This window comes from Lemur catta, chromosome 13 (assembly GCF_020740605.2).
Source record: "Lemur catta isolate mLemCat1 chromosome 13, mLemCat1.pri, whole genome shotgun sequence".
NCBI lineage: Eukaryota > Metazoa > Chordata > Mammalia > Primates > Lemuridae > Lemur > Lemur catta.
Window position 1 is genome coordinate 52,580,165 of NC_059140.1, and position 15,474 is coordinate 52,595,638.

The 15,474-nt window shown below is 34.2% G+C and overlaps 1 protein-coding gene across 4 annotated transcripts in view; it reads right to left on the reverse strand.

The window, feature by feature from the left end:
- Nucleotides 1-422: 422 nt before the first annotated feature.
- The window catches only part of TDRD3 (tudor domain containing 3), a 134,789-nt gene continuing 119,737 nt past the window's right edge, over nt 423-15,474 (reverse strand). For 3 of the 4 annotated variants that reach the window (XM_045566632.1, XM_045566635.1, XM_045566634.1), the window contains 2 exons: nt 5,652-5,777; nt 423-686 (listed from right to left, as the gene is read on the reverse strand). In XM_045566632.1, coding sequence (XP_045422588.1) covers nt 5,661-5,777 — 117 coding nt within the window. In that variant the 3' untranslated portion in view covers nt 423-686; nt 5,652-5,660. Of the gene's footprint in view, nt 687-5,651; nt 5,778-15,474 lie in introns of those variants that run through there. The other variant, XM_045566633.1, reaches the window with a different exon arrangement.

A 15,474-nucleotide genomic window follows, 5' to 3' on the forward strand; every position in this document is an offset into this window, starting at 1 on the left:
TCTGGCAGTGAAGTGAGCCAGTACATTTCCTTTAATGTTTAAGCTGGTTTAAGATGGGGTTTCAGTTACTTGCAACTGGGTGCATCCTGAAAGATCCATTGCACATTTTATAAGGAAGGGAATTCCTGTTTTTTGAATTCAATTACATTTGAAAAAGCTACTAGAGTGCTATAAAAAACATATTCAAGTTTTAACTACTTTTTGCTGTCATGTTTAGTAGCTATTACCATATTAAGAACTGTTATTGGCTTCAGGTTGTCTCTATAAGAACTGTAGCAAGCTAAGTCAGTTTATTCTATAGTTATAGAGGAGGCTTCAGTGTGCTGTAACTGCTATTCCATAGAAGGCAATTGGTATGGGGGTTAATACTAAATGAACAAGAAAGATAACATCAGGTAAATAAAACAGACAGTAAAACAATGTATATAATAGCACAATGGTTTTATTTATGGCAGAAGAAAAAAATTCTTCCTTTCATTTGCAAAAGGTGTTTGCTTTATTTAATTCAGTATTTTTTCCATTCTTTGTGTGGGTTGAACCTTTTTTCCACCCTAAAATCTTCTTTTTCTTTCTTCATATACTAATAGCCACTGTGGCTGCTTCTTATTCTGAAGGGAGAGTAGGAAGTCTATCAACAGGTTTTGACCAGGATATTTCAGTCAACAGTTCCTTTCTTCACAAAGATTCTATTTAAAAAAAAAGAAAGAAAGAAAGAAAATGAAATTGAACCCTTAAATTAACTTTCCCATACTTTGTCAAGATACACTTCTGCTAAAATTTACTTGTGAATGTGAAGTGTTTATAGAAATATCAATAGACTATAAGTAGAATAAACTGAATGCTGCTAATTTATAAACTTAATCTCTATAAAGCAGTATGTAAAGAAAAAAGCAAAATTTTTAAAAATAATTTTTTGTTTTAGTCACTGTTAAGGTACATCTCTGCCCCTGTCAGACCCTTTATTGCTAGCATGTTGATTTCGGGAGTCTGGATTAACTGAATAGATTTCCACAGAGGATGACCTCAAAAAGATGCAGTCTGCCCGTGGACCACTGTCCCCCTCCACCTCCTCTCGTGCACACCGCTGAACTGAGTTAGTTCATACAGGTAATTTGTTTTGCTCTGTCACCTCCTCCTGCCTGCTCCACACCTTTATTAGGTACCTTTCTAGGGGAAACCACTCTGGGTGGTGACAGCAGAAAGAGGTGAGATAAATGGTGAGAGAAGACTTGCTCGTTCCAGTACTGTTTTAGCTTCCTGCATGACAGAGTGCTTTGGCAGGGACTGGTGGAGTCCCCATGGCTGCATACAAACAGCTCATAAGTCTTCCCAGGTAAACAGTCTCCTGCTTAGAAAATAAATACTGTTATCCTCACATGATGCCTGTCCTGCTGGCCTTACGGGTTCTGTAACAGCTAAATTTTTAGTGATCATTTTCCTAATCTTGACTTAAAAATTTTTGCAAAGGAATACTGGACCAGACTGTCAAAAAAAAAAAAATTAACACTTAAAAATACATCTTTTACTACCTAAAAATGGTGTTAAAAACTAGACCTTTGAAAATAAACGAGGTCACAGTACTTATGTTGTAGTCTATGCTTAGCTACTAGTTCAATTCTGGCTAATATGTGAAACTCTGAAGACCATTCTTTCATCAAACAAATAAGAAACCAGAATGAAGTTCAAAGGGAAGTGTTATACATGCTGAGCCTTGACCTCGGGAGTACTCGGGAGCTTCTTGCTGATTTGTCTCACAAACTCTTCCTGCACAGGTCTGCCCTCTCTTTCTTTTCACAGCAGGACGTGCAACTCTAACCACTCTTCGAGTGGGCCCGTGCAATAGCTTCTTAGGTTCTTTCCCTCCTGATGCTGTAGTCCATCCTATACCCCAAAACAGTATTTGCTAAGCTTAATTTTGATCACATCACTCTCTCATTCAGAAGTTCATGATACCACCAAATACATCAAACACTCAGTGTATCTGAAGCCATACTATTCTGTCACCACCAATAAATATTTCTAACACCCACTGTTTTGGTTCCTGCATTCTGCAGTAGCCACTGAGAGCTGCTTGCTATAGACTCTGCTTCCTCCCCCTTTTAGGTTTTCCTCTGCCTTTACAATGTCTTCAGAGGACTCTGCCCTACCATGAATGTGGAGGTTAAAATTCATTTCTATGGACTGCTCCTACTAATTGGTATCCAGTTCCTAGGACTCCAGTCACATCAGAAATCTCTTCAAATGCACAAAATTTTGGTCAATTTCACTGATTGATTACAGAACTGTATAATTTCTCTATTCTATATCTGCTCATATTTCCAAGTTGTCTGTAATAATTATGACAGTGTCCAGGAAGTATGGAGTTTGGGGCTTATGTCTCATCTCTGACTTGTCACCAAATTTTCCAGACTTGGGCATATTTCCCCACATTGCTCCTTGAGACCTCCTTCTCTCACTCAGCCTCAACTCCTAGGTATCTGTTGCTTTGTTAGTCATGGATGTTGTCTTTAGTTCCAGGCTCAAGTGGAATGCAATTCTCTCTCCACATTGGTGAAGTATGTGTGTGGGGGAGGAAGAGAGTGTGTGGGGACCTTGAAAAAAACTTTTTAAGAGAATCAAAGAATGTGATACATACCTAAAACTTTATCAAAACATACTAATTTAATAAAGTTACTGAACAGCTCTGTATCATTCATCACCTAGCAAAGTAACCAAAGCATAAAAAAAAAAATTATGACCATAACATTATATTTTTTAAAAGAGAAAGCTCCTTTCAATACTTCTCATTATCCTAAATAATTTTAGATAACAAAGCCTTAGAAAAATTTTTAGCATATATTAGAATTCATGCTTATATTTGCTGTAAGTCAAATGGCTGGTTACAATGTATACCTTATTTTTAGATGTTTAAAAGTTAATGAAAACCAGAAGTGAGGAAATAAAAAATAAGAAAATACTATGTTGTGTAACGAGCAAAAAGTATAATTCTTATTATTGTTGAAACTTCCATTCAAAGATGGTATCTCAGCCGGGCGTGGTGGCTCACACCTGTAATCCTAGCACTCTGGGAGGCCGAGGCAGGTGGATCCCTCAAGGTCAGGAGTTCGAGACCAGCCTGAGCAAGAGCGAGACCCTGTCTCTACTAAAAGTAGAAACAAATTATCTGGCCAACTAAAAATATATATAGAAAAAAAATTAGCCGGGCATGGTGGTGCATGCCTGTAGTCCCAGCTACTCGGGAGGCTGAGGCAGGAGGATCGCTTAAGCCCAGGAGTTTGAGGTTGCTGTGAGCTAGGCTGACGCCACGGCACTCACTCTAGCCAGGGCAACAGAGTGAGACTCTCTCTCAAAAAAAAAAAAAAAAAAAAAACAACAACAACAAAGATAGTATCTCAAAGAGATATTTCATTACAGCTCATAGTCTTTTAAAACATGCTTCTGAATTAAATGTTAAAATAAGTAATAGTTTTCTTCAACCAAGATCACATATCTTATTTATTTTTTAGGGTGAATCTTGTACTGAGAGGTTTTTAAATGATACTGTGATGGAACTGCCCCTCAAAATTAATTTTCTTATCAATGTCACACATCCAAAATTTCTGCGTTACATATTTCCCACGTCAATAGTACAATCCACAGCAAGCATTTTGTCAAGATTGAAGTTCTAACTCAGGGAACGTAGAAAACTGCTAAGATTGTGATGTTTCAGTTGATTAGGAACCGTTTGCACTGGATAAGATACAGTTAGGGCTATGATTTACAACTTATTTTTAAGGAGCATTAGTCTTTTTTCAAAGAAAATTTTCCAGGGACCCCTAATACATAAAATTGACTTCTAGCCCTGCTAGCTCCTTCTTATCTTCAACAGCCCCAGAGGCTACCCTGAAGAAACCTAGAGTCCTGCAGTCCACTATCAGATAACCAGTGCTCTAGAGGAATAAGGGAGTTGACAACCTTTGGCCTCATTTTAAAACCTTGTTTTAAGCAATTTAAAGAGCTTGGAAAGCTAAGAGGGAATTCTCAGTTTTCATTCTCCTTAACAAGCGATTTAATTCTAAGCACACTGAGCTTATTTTAAAAGGTATATGTCCAATCTTGTGCAATGCAAAGTTGCTTAAATCCTTACACATACTTTGATTCTGCTTAAAAATAATCATGGGCACTAACTCAAGAACCAATTCTACAGGAAAAATGCTCAGAGTCAAGAAGTAGCTCTTCTGTGTTACTACGGTCAGCAGGTCATGACTGTTTACTTGATGACTCTGTATTAGGCACAAAGGAAAGGCAATGATAAAAGGAAAAAGTTGCCACGCTGGCTAGCTCCAGTAATTCAGAGGTCAATTAGCATTAGGCTTCCACTCTAGGCAGGATATCAAACAAGAAGCTGAGGGTTAGAAAGCATGAAAAAAACTTCTTCACTTCGGATGGCAGAACTACCTTTTAACCAATAAAAGGAGATCTGGGGAAGGTGAAAGAAATATAAGGTTCTAGGACAGTGCTATCCAGCAGAAATATCACGAGACACACATGTAATTTTTATTTTTCTAATAGCCACATTAAAAAACTAAAAATAGGTGAGATTAATTTTAGTAACATTTTAACTCAATATATTCAAAATATTATCATTTCAACATGTAATCAATATAAAATTATCATCGAGATATTTTACCTTTTTGTCTAAGTCTTTGAAATTTGGTATGTAGTTTTCACTTACATTACATCTCAATTCAGACTAGCCCTATTCCAAGGACTCAATAGCCACCACTGGTTTGAAAAACTGAGAGTCACTTAGCAGGGGAAAAATACAAAGTGGATAACAGCTTAGCAGAATGAATAGCTGAAATGAGGAATTGAGAACAATTTCTAAAAAATTCTCAGTGGTCTTGCTACTGAGAAGCAGAGACTGAGAAAAAAGATACAATTAAGTCCAAAATAGTCTTTTAGGGCAATGTATACCAAAAGCTGTCATGGGAAAGCTGATTTTTTTTAAATGTTCAAAAGCTCTGGTATAATTTAACTTATTAAGAAATAGGGTCTTTGTTTTCCCACATGAAATGCCTTAGATTGGTCCCATAATTTTCTGACTTTTTTGTTATATTTCTCTTTCTTCCTATTGATGATTTTCACACAGCAACTCTTCATGAAACTTAGAGATGAAAGCTTCTAGATCGATAGCATATGGCTCAAAAATTATTAATACATTTCTATAAGTAATCATGTTGTCTTCATCCAATTCCTTAAGATGAAACATTTCATCTTTCTTAAAATGAATTCAAATTAATAAAAAATAAACTCAATTATCCAGATTGGTAATTATCTAGTCCTTTGCTTTCTTTCACCTCCTTCCTGCTTTCAAATTTATAGTCATTTCACAGATTGTCAGCAGCTCCAACACAACAAGAGAGCAGGTATAGAGAAAACAGCAGGTATAGAGAAAACAGAGGATTAGGAATAGCATTTGTGGGGAAAAGTCTGATGGAAACGTAGGGTGTAACTATGGTATAATCTGAAATACTATATAATTGAAAGTAGTTTTAAAGAATTAGTTTTTTCTATGTGTATTATTATGAAGTATCAGTAATTAGACTTACATATTTAACATGAGTTGCACCTTTCGTTATATGGAAACCACTTCACAATGTTAGCTTTACCTTTTCATACTAGTTTCGAGCCCGGGGGGGTTGGTAAAACTGCTGGGTTGGCCGAGTGGATCGTCTTGGCTGGCCATCACCTCCTCTGCGGAACTCCAGAGTTTGATCGTAGGTGCCTTCTTCCTCCTATTTGCAAAGAGCAGTGATTTTACATGTTCAAAACAGCTCCATGTTTCCTAAATTAAATATACTTTATGGCCCCCATTTTAATATACCCTGTTAAGCTGCCCTGGGATTCACATCTGTCAACTTTTACAACTGAGGGAGACAAGGGAAAGGGGAAAGAAAAAAGGCAGGGACATTGTTAAAACTCTTTTGGTCCTTGGTAACAGAAGAATAGTGGTAGGATCAGAATCAAATTTAATTCTAGAAAAGGAAACTATTTCCAAATAATAGCATGATTATCTCATTACATGACTTGATACAATGTGGTGAAAACACAGAAAAGCAAGCATTACAATAACAATTTTCTTGAATATTTGGCTTCTCAATATTTCTAAGTATTTATCATGGAAAGGGGTTTTGGAAGGGTATGGAAAAGGGGCTGAAGAGCCAGACAATGTTCACCAGCTGTCTGTCCTCATATGATGAAATCTCCAACATCATTAAGAACCTAACATCTAGAGACAGGAAAAAATAATGGATTGGAAATGGGGGGAGGATACAATTTATATATAAAGAAAGCTTCATGCAGGATAGAGGAATCACCACAGTGAGACTCAAACTATTTTATTTTCCTTTGCTTTCTTACTGAGGGAGTAGACCTACCAGCTCAAGGAATAGCATGAGAAAATTAGGATAAGCAGATTAAACAGCAGAAAGAATATAGTTAATTATAATATTTGAATAGGGCTTAGAAGCAAGGAAATGTAGCCAAAGCCACACTGGTTTCTTACTGAGTGCTGCCACCCTGTTACAGTGTTTTTGAATTAACATAGGTATGAAATATGTGCCCAATTAGAGACAGAACAAAATCAATTCTCTGTTTTATGAAAGAGCACTTATTTCACTAAGTAGAGTTTAAATTCCAACTGAATTATCAAAGCACAATAATTTCCATGATTTTGAAAATTAATCCTATTTCTTCCTCCTCCCCACTTTATCTTTGAATCTTCTTTCCCAAAAGATTGCTTTCCTTTGACCCTATTAATAACATAGGAAAGTATATGAAAGACTGAGTTCTATTCTTTAAATTTTTACAGATCCAACTCTTGCAATTTTACCTAATGGAAATAGAAAGATACTAAGATAATTTGATCAAATCCTAATTCTCATTATTAGACACCCTCCACAGTATTCTTAAGAAAAAACTATTATTTCTACTTTATATAAAGAATATGGAAGGCTGGGAAAGCTTTGTGACTTTGCCCTAATATTTCTAAATTTGAGTTTTGAATGCAGACACTGCTGTTTAAATTTTTAAGTCTCAGTCTTCATGTAAAAGAAAGAAGCCAATAGCTAAAAATTAATGATCATCCTGAGGGGCTATGATCACTGAAGAGAGAAATCTGACAATATAGCTGGTATAAGTCAATAACTACCTCTTAGAGACAAACTTCCAGATGAGCTCTTCTCTCCCTATACCCCTTTCATTAACAATCAATCTCAAAATGGTTAGAAGCGTCAGATATTATGTCTATAATTTAGCAAAGCAATTATTAATAAAATGCAGAAAGAAAATATATAAACGTATTCTGGAAAGAAGAGTTATTTTTTATGGTCACTGTTTTGAATGATGATTGTCAAATATTATAGCTAAATTTGAAAAGAAGCTATTTAATTTGAAGACAAATGACAATATTTGAAGCTCTGCATATTAACTGAAAAGTATGAAAGTATATTTCATACTGTAGGAGATGAAGTAATTATTTTAGGAATTAGAATGGAATGTTATTTTTCTCCACATTCGGCTACAGAACTGGCTGGAGAACATCTAAAAATATGTACTTTACCAATAACATACACAGAGGTAGGACACTGCATTTTCTGAGTAAGCTGGATTTATATAATAAAAATGACACTATTATTTGAAAATCTATCTCTACTGTGTTTAAAAATTTCAGACTGTACTAACAGAGCCAATTAAATGGTTTTATAGAGATGACTGACCATGAAATTTTTCATATAATTTGATGTCTACACAATCTTTTTATACAAAGTGGAAGCCAAAAAAAAAAAAAAAAAAGATTCTGACAGTTTGGTTTTCAGTTAGTATTGTCAAAGGTACAATCTGTACTTTTTTAACTTTTAAATATTCTTCCTGCAGAGCTGTTGAGGGCAAATCTGGTTACCTACAACTACTTCTTATAGTCTGTAGCTAATAATTTTTAGCACTAAATGGGCACCTCTTTCTACTTTACATAATACACAGCTCAATTTAATAGATCAGTTTATTTTGAGTCATCTTTGAATGAAATTTAGACCTTGTTCCTCTTCTAACCTATCTTCTTCCTTTAGGTCTCAGTACTCTGTAACAGATTTAAAACTCAAACAATTTTTTTTAATTTCATAGTTCTTAAACATATTTTTAAAAATCTGATACTAGATTAGAGCTGGCATAGGCCTGGAAGGCCAGCTAGTCCATTCTTCTAAGCTCAACAGATGAATCTGTAAACCAAAGACAAGTGATCTTCCCAAGTCACACACCTCATTAGAGGAAGAGTCCAGACTGGGGCCATTTTGTTTCCGACTTTTAGGCAAGATTCCTTACAAGATTTGTAATAATATTCATAAAAGGGAACAGTCCAATGTCATCTTCACCTAAGCTTTTGAGATTTAGAACCATTTTATCAGGATTCAGATTTTTGCTCACCTCAGCTGTTATAAGATAAAATCTGGTTTTTAAAAACTAAGTAACATTCAAAATGAGCCCTCTTTTCATGCCAATATTTACAAGTTGATTTCTCCTTAATGAAAAGATATAAAAATGCATTACTCATTGTAACACCAAGCATGAAGTGGTATTTTGAAAAAATAAATAAAATGCAAAAAGGCAGTACACAACTTCATCTATAAAACACATCTGACAAGTTACAACTACATCTTTCCTTCATAATCATCTTCAGTCTCTCATTAGTATTAATACATCCTGTATCTGGAGTGAGAATGCAGACAAACTGTTTACATAGTCCCTATTTATAAATAAGCTATGTTACCAAAGTTTGCTGTAAATTGGTCACTTCGAACCTGGAACATAATATACTTCATTAGCAGGTATGAAACACACTTTAATAGAAGTCAAGGTGTCTGTTGCACAAACAGTAACATGAAGAGAGCCAATACTCTAAGGAAGGTGCTAGATCGGTGGTTCTAAACTGGGAGTGCTTTTGCCACCCAGGGGGCATTAGGCAATGCCTAGAGGGAGCTATTACTTTATCTGATGGGTAGAGGCCAGGAATGCTGCTAAACATCCTACACAATGTACAGGATATCCAGGCCTAATGCTGACATCCTGAGGTTGGGAGACCCTGGGCTAGGCAAATGAAACTTCCCACTCCTAACTGCTTGGGCAGCCTGGAAAAAAATTCTGAAATTTAGCAAGTTTGGGTTAGAACTCTTCCCCTCTTTCTTTTTGGACATTTCTTCCTCTGCCTTTGCTGACCAAACTCTCTAAGGAACTTTTTTGGGGGGTTCTATTTGCTGACAATACTTAATATGTTTTCCTCTGTTCCAGCTACATGTTCATATTTACTTAATCTAATGAATTACCTTTACCTTAAATTACCATTCCTTCAGCATTTTCCCACAGTCATAACTTTTGTAAGGAGACAATGACAGATAATTTGGTTGTCAGAAGTGGGGAGTGGGAATGGCAATTATTCTCTTGATTACAAAAAAACTTAGAAAAACTTAATACTGTCACCTGTCCTTTAATAACTATTTTATGTGTAATTTAGTAAAATTTAGTCTAGTTCCTTTTAACAGAATTTGTATAGTTAGTAGTCATAAAACATAAGCCAGTATATGAAATTCAATGTACTCTCAACAATAATTCTTGAAATGTAGCATATTTCGAAAAAGGAAATGTTAATGAATACATATCTCCTTCGGTGATTCGCATATGAACCATTCACTCTATGAATTTCCAAGCCATCTTTTGCCTGCCTAGTTAGCTTGTGAATATGGAAATGTAAACTAATTTTAACATAAAACCTAAGCAAACAATCACCATTAAGACAAATCTGTTTTCCCAAAACATTATGAGCTCTAAAAGTAGAACTTAAAATATTTTCAAATGATCTATTTTTAATTATACTAATATTCCTTTATGTTAGAGTAAATTGAAAGTAAAAGCTGGATCAACCCTTATTTTCTGTGAAGATTATAGATAACCTTTGTGCCCACGGGACTCATGTATCATTATCAACACTGAACTTTAGTTTACCAATTACCCTTGTTTAAGAAATATGTTCCACTTCAATACTTATAGTTCCACCACAAAAGAAACTGGGCCACAGTAGCCTGGAGCCACAGATTATAAAACAGGAAGTTTTTGTAAAAAACAGGTAGTCCAACTAAGAGGATATTATTTGCTCAAGTAATTAGTGCCCCAACCTGAGCTAGAACGCAGGTCTGACTCACAGGCCTAGCTGTCCCCCACCATGCTACCAAGTAAAGAGGGTGAGGAATACAGACATCATAAATTTCAGAAGTAGAAAGGAAACTGAAGATAAATCTAATGGAACAGATTTATATTTTATTATTTATTTGGGGAGTAAATGCGGCACTCTTTTTTCAAATGAAGTTTTATATAGAATTCCAATACAATAAGATAGATGGTCTTGAGTTAAAGTGTTTTCACATGTGTGTTGGCAGTATTGCCCCCCACTTGGCTGTCTCTTCTTCAGAATCTCCAAGTTCTGTAACCCCCAAAGCACAAAAAGTAAAAACTCAACCTAGTTAACTTCTGCTATATACTGGGAACCAACTGGGTGGAGTAACTTGATTCATATGAGAAAGTAATCTAGTAGAACTGGAACTGGAATGCAGACCTCTGACTCTAAGTTTAGTGCCCTTTCCCCTTTGCCTATTATCACAGAGAAAATCTAAACCCTACTCTTGACTCCTATACATTAAATGTTTTATTTGATAATGAAAACTCACCTTATATACATAAGTGGGAAAAAAAAATCTCAGGCTTCATTAACATATGAGAAAGTTATTATAACATACAACCAAATATAGTTCATTTTATGATACCAGACTCATTTATATTAGTTTCTGAAACTTTAAGTAAAATAAAATTCCATTTTAGAAGAAAATATATTGGGGAACCATAGTCTCCCTTCTGTCCAGTAATATTTTATTTGAACCAAAACATTTTATGGAAGAAAAAAAAAATGCCAATTCAAGACAAAAGAAAAATCTGATTCAAAATCTAATTACTAAATAACTATTCCAAAATGCATGGCTGACATAATAATGTTTTCATACCTGTACCATGCAAAATTTCAGGACTGTGGAACATTTCACTGAAGTTCTGATTTTTCTTTCTTAAAGACTGTATTTTCTAAAGTTATATTAAATTAAAATTATTGATGATTCTATAAGATATCATGAAATCATCTCCATACCTAGCTCAAGGGTTTATTATATGCTCTGCCAAGTAAAGCAAAATCTAAATAAAACAACCAAACTTTAACATAAAAGAAAAACTGGATTTTTAAATGACAGTAGAAGCAAATAAAGTAACTATTCATCATTATCCTTCCTCTAACATCACTAAGATCTTCTACCCATTAATACAACATAAACAAGCTATTTTTGGCAGTTTAGGCAGTCATAAAAATTTAACTAAACATGAAAAGGTTGCATCCACATTTTAGCAGAATATAACACAAGAAAAGACTAAGAGATTTCACCCTTATGAAATTTCAAATGATAAAAGTTATGAATCCTCCATTCCAAAATACATCTGGGTTTATTTACACTTGAAATAGGAAAAAAAGGAGGTATGTATATTTATTCCACTGTGTGCCTGGCATTTTGCATGTTAATCCTTGGAATAATGTTTTAAATTACTTAATCTCAACATTTTATAGACAAGGAAACTACAGCTCAGAGAATTAGCTTATGTTAAGTGGTCATGCTTCAAGAAGACCCCCTAGGCCGTACAATCTAAAGTTCTTTTCATTGCATCACAAAATGTATGTTTACATTTCTTGCTTCAAATAGTTTTACTTAATTTTTTCTAATAGCTTAATTTTTCTATGGTCAATTTTTTTATTTAAAAAAATTTTCAGCTTTATTAAGGTATAGACAAATAGGAATTGCATACATTTAATGCACATAACTTGATGTTTTGATATATGTATATACTGTGAAATGATCACAGTCAAGCTAATTAACATATCCATCACCTCACATAGTACCATTTGCTTTCTTTTCTTTCTTTTTTTTGTGGAAAGAACACTTAAGATCTCTCCTGTTAGCAAATGTCAAGTACACAAATACAGTATTGGTCACTGTAGTCACTCTTTGTACATGAAATCTCCAGAACTCATTCACCTTGCATAACTGAAACTTTGAACCCTTTGACAAACATATCATTTCCCCCTATTCCCCGCTCCTGGCAACCATCATCCCACTCTTTGCTTCTGTGAGTTTGACTATTTCAGATTCCATATGTAACTGAGATCATGCAGTATTTGTCTTTCTGTGTCTGGTTTCACTTAGCTAATGTCCTCTATGGTCAATTTTAAATGAATGGCTTCAGCCCTGAAGCTAGTATAAACACCATTTAATGATTATTATCTTTGTTGAAATGCTACAGTAAAGACCAAAGAATGAACTTGTAAAAATGTGTACCTCTCTAAAACTCATTGCTAAAGGTTAAACAGATCCCAAAATTTGTCCATAAGCCATACCAGGGAGCATATTCCTGCTCAAAAAGATGTCAATCTGCTCAAAGAGTTCCTTGAAAGACAGTGTATCACAGCACTGGCATGTAAGAGGTCTGAGTTTAGACTCCACCACGTCCTAGGCATGGTTATTCAATTTTCTACATCTCAGTTTTCTCACATAGAAAGCAGTAATAACCTCACAGGTGTACTAGGAGAATTACATGAGATAATACCTATAAAGAGCTTAGCAAATAAACAATCTATATGGCCTATTATTCTGAATTGAATGACTCTATGTTAATAAAATATATATGCCCACTTCAATTAAACTATATACATTCAGGAACTTAGCTGAAAATCAAAACCTTAGCTCAAATTTTTTTTGGGGGGAAAAAAAAAAAAGTAGTAAAGCCTTTGCAGAAAATGAAAGGGCCAATGCAAGAAGCAAGGTTCTTGCCACCCGCCTTCCTTTCATTTCTGAAGAGGTTCAAACACTATACACAAAAACTAAAATAATTTCACATTATAATTCATTCTGTTGTTACCATTGTTTTTGTTTTGTTTTGTTGGGAGGTGGTCTTTTTTCTTCTTTTTTAATTATACAGAGAAAAGGGCAAATAGAAAAAAAAGGAGGGAGGAAATTAGCGAAGGAGCATTACTGAAAATGATCAACCAAAAGTTATAGAAACTATTTCTATAAAACCTGAATATTTTAAGATAAAGTTAAAATATATTAATATGATTAACTTCTTTTACATGTTGCCTTTAGCCTATACTCTTAAAATTTTAAGAAATGCCATAAAAAGAAATCAGCCAGAAACAATATTTAAAAAGAGAAATTGCAATGATGATTAATAATGGAAAATGCATATGTTTATCTATGCCTATTGATATATTTTCAGGTCAGTGCTTGTAAATTATTTTTGCAAAAACTGCTTTCCCAAATATGCTGAGCAAATATGTTTTCAAGTATTTTATAGTTAAGACATATGAACACGAATCACAAGAGGTTAACTATTTCATTCTTTTCTCATAATTTATATAATTTTTATATCTTAAATTGGTAGGCTAATACAATTTAAGATGGGTTAACTAATTCTTTCTCTGAAAGTAATAATTGCTATATCATAATGTCAGAATGGCTTCTTACTCTAAAACAGTCCAATGCATTTTACGTATATGACTGACGAATGAGACAACAGATATGGTATGCCATAGTGACCTGAAATACAGATTTAAGAAACTCAATTAGAAAAAAAATCTCCACATCAAATTGATAAAATATAGGCCAGATCTCTGCTACTAAAAAGTACTGAAGGTTTTAGCAGTAGGAGAGAGATGACATAAAATGCTTTATATAAATAAGGAAAAATTGCAATACCAAATGAGACAAACATAAAATCATTTGTTGGTGTTTTCACCCCTGGAGTTAAGGAACATAAGAGTGACAGGAAAAGAATGAAAAAATTAAGCCTTAAAGCAAGTAGGGCCCCAATGTAACAAATACCATTATCACATTTAACTCCCAATTCATGCCCAACAACCCATAATAACAATGACTGCATAACGAACCATAATTATTTCTCTTTGTTGAAACACAAAGAAAACATATGTTTAAAAATTCTTATCAATTATTGAGCTGACTAATAAAGCTATAGCTATAGTTTTAGAAATGTGAGGTACTCCAGGAGTCACTGATCTGATCTCTGTAGTAAAAATTCATCTATGTTATCACACACAAATGGTGATTCTGCTTCCTTCAAATACCTCTGGTAGAGGGAGCTCAGGTTTCCAAGGGCAGCCCATTCTACTGCCTTGTTCCCTTCACTAGAAAGTGCAAATCTACCTTCTGGAACTTCTACCTACACTTTCTAGTTTAGTCTATTTTCTTTGTCATGTGAAAACTCTTAAATTATTTAAAAGCAAGTATTATACCTCTCCTTATTGTATTAATAAGAATCATTGGTCAAATACCATTATTTCCAGAATCTCCATCATCTGGATCATCTTTTCCTTTATACATTTTAGTATTTACCATTCTACATAATCTAGTACTCAGAATAATATTCCAAGTATGGTCTGCCTAGAACAAAATGCTATTATTTCTCATGATGAAGGTACTCTATTAGGCAACTAATCTTCCTTTAATGTTTTTAGCAATTGCTCAATTACTACTCACTCATATTGTGATTGCCATCAGGTGAAATCCCTACAAACTACTCCCAGATCTATTGTATCCTATATTTGTAAAGAACTATTTTCCCAACCTAAATACAAGTTTAGTTGTAAATTTAAGGACCATTGAAGTCTATGCACTAATTTTGGCACAGTATTATCATTATTATATTCTAAATAACTATGTGGCATTACATCAGATATTTCTGACAAGTCATTTTGATGATTTGTTAGTCTTTATTTTTGCAGAGCGAGTGGAAGTTAGAGGACTACCATCTAGTATCTATATGGGTAGTTAAAATGTAGCTCAATCTTGAAACTAGATTCTAGTGAAACTTAGACGATAAAGAGAGTCTTAGTATAAGATTAAACTATTTTAGCAATGAAATAGCAGGTTAAAAAAAATAGGTTGTTTTTTTTCCCTTTCCTACATAAAATATTTCTAAGTTCCTTGAGAAATACCAGCTGATACCTCTACCCACATACATCTTCCATTCTCTACTTAAAATCTGTGAGAACCAAGATCGAATGAACTAAATGGTTGAAAGACACTGTGTCAGAACAACTTATCATACATTGAGAATAAACTTACTGCTATGCTGAACATTTTCATATACATTATTGCATTAAACTCATATCAAAATTCTCAGGTAGGTTGGTATCATTTACCTCCCTTTATAGGTAACATGTAGCATCATGCTTTATGGTGTCAAAGTCCTAAACCTGAATATCAGCTCTGCAACTTATCAACTCAAAGATTTTCAACAAGTTATTAAATGGCTTTGAACCTATATTTGTAGTTTTCC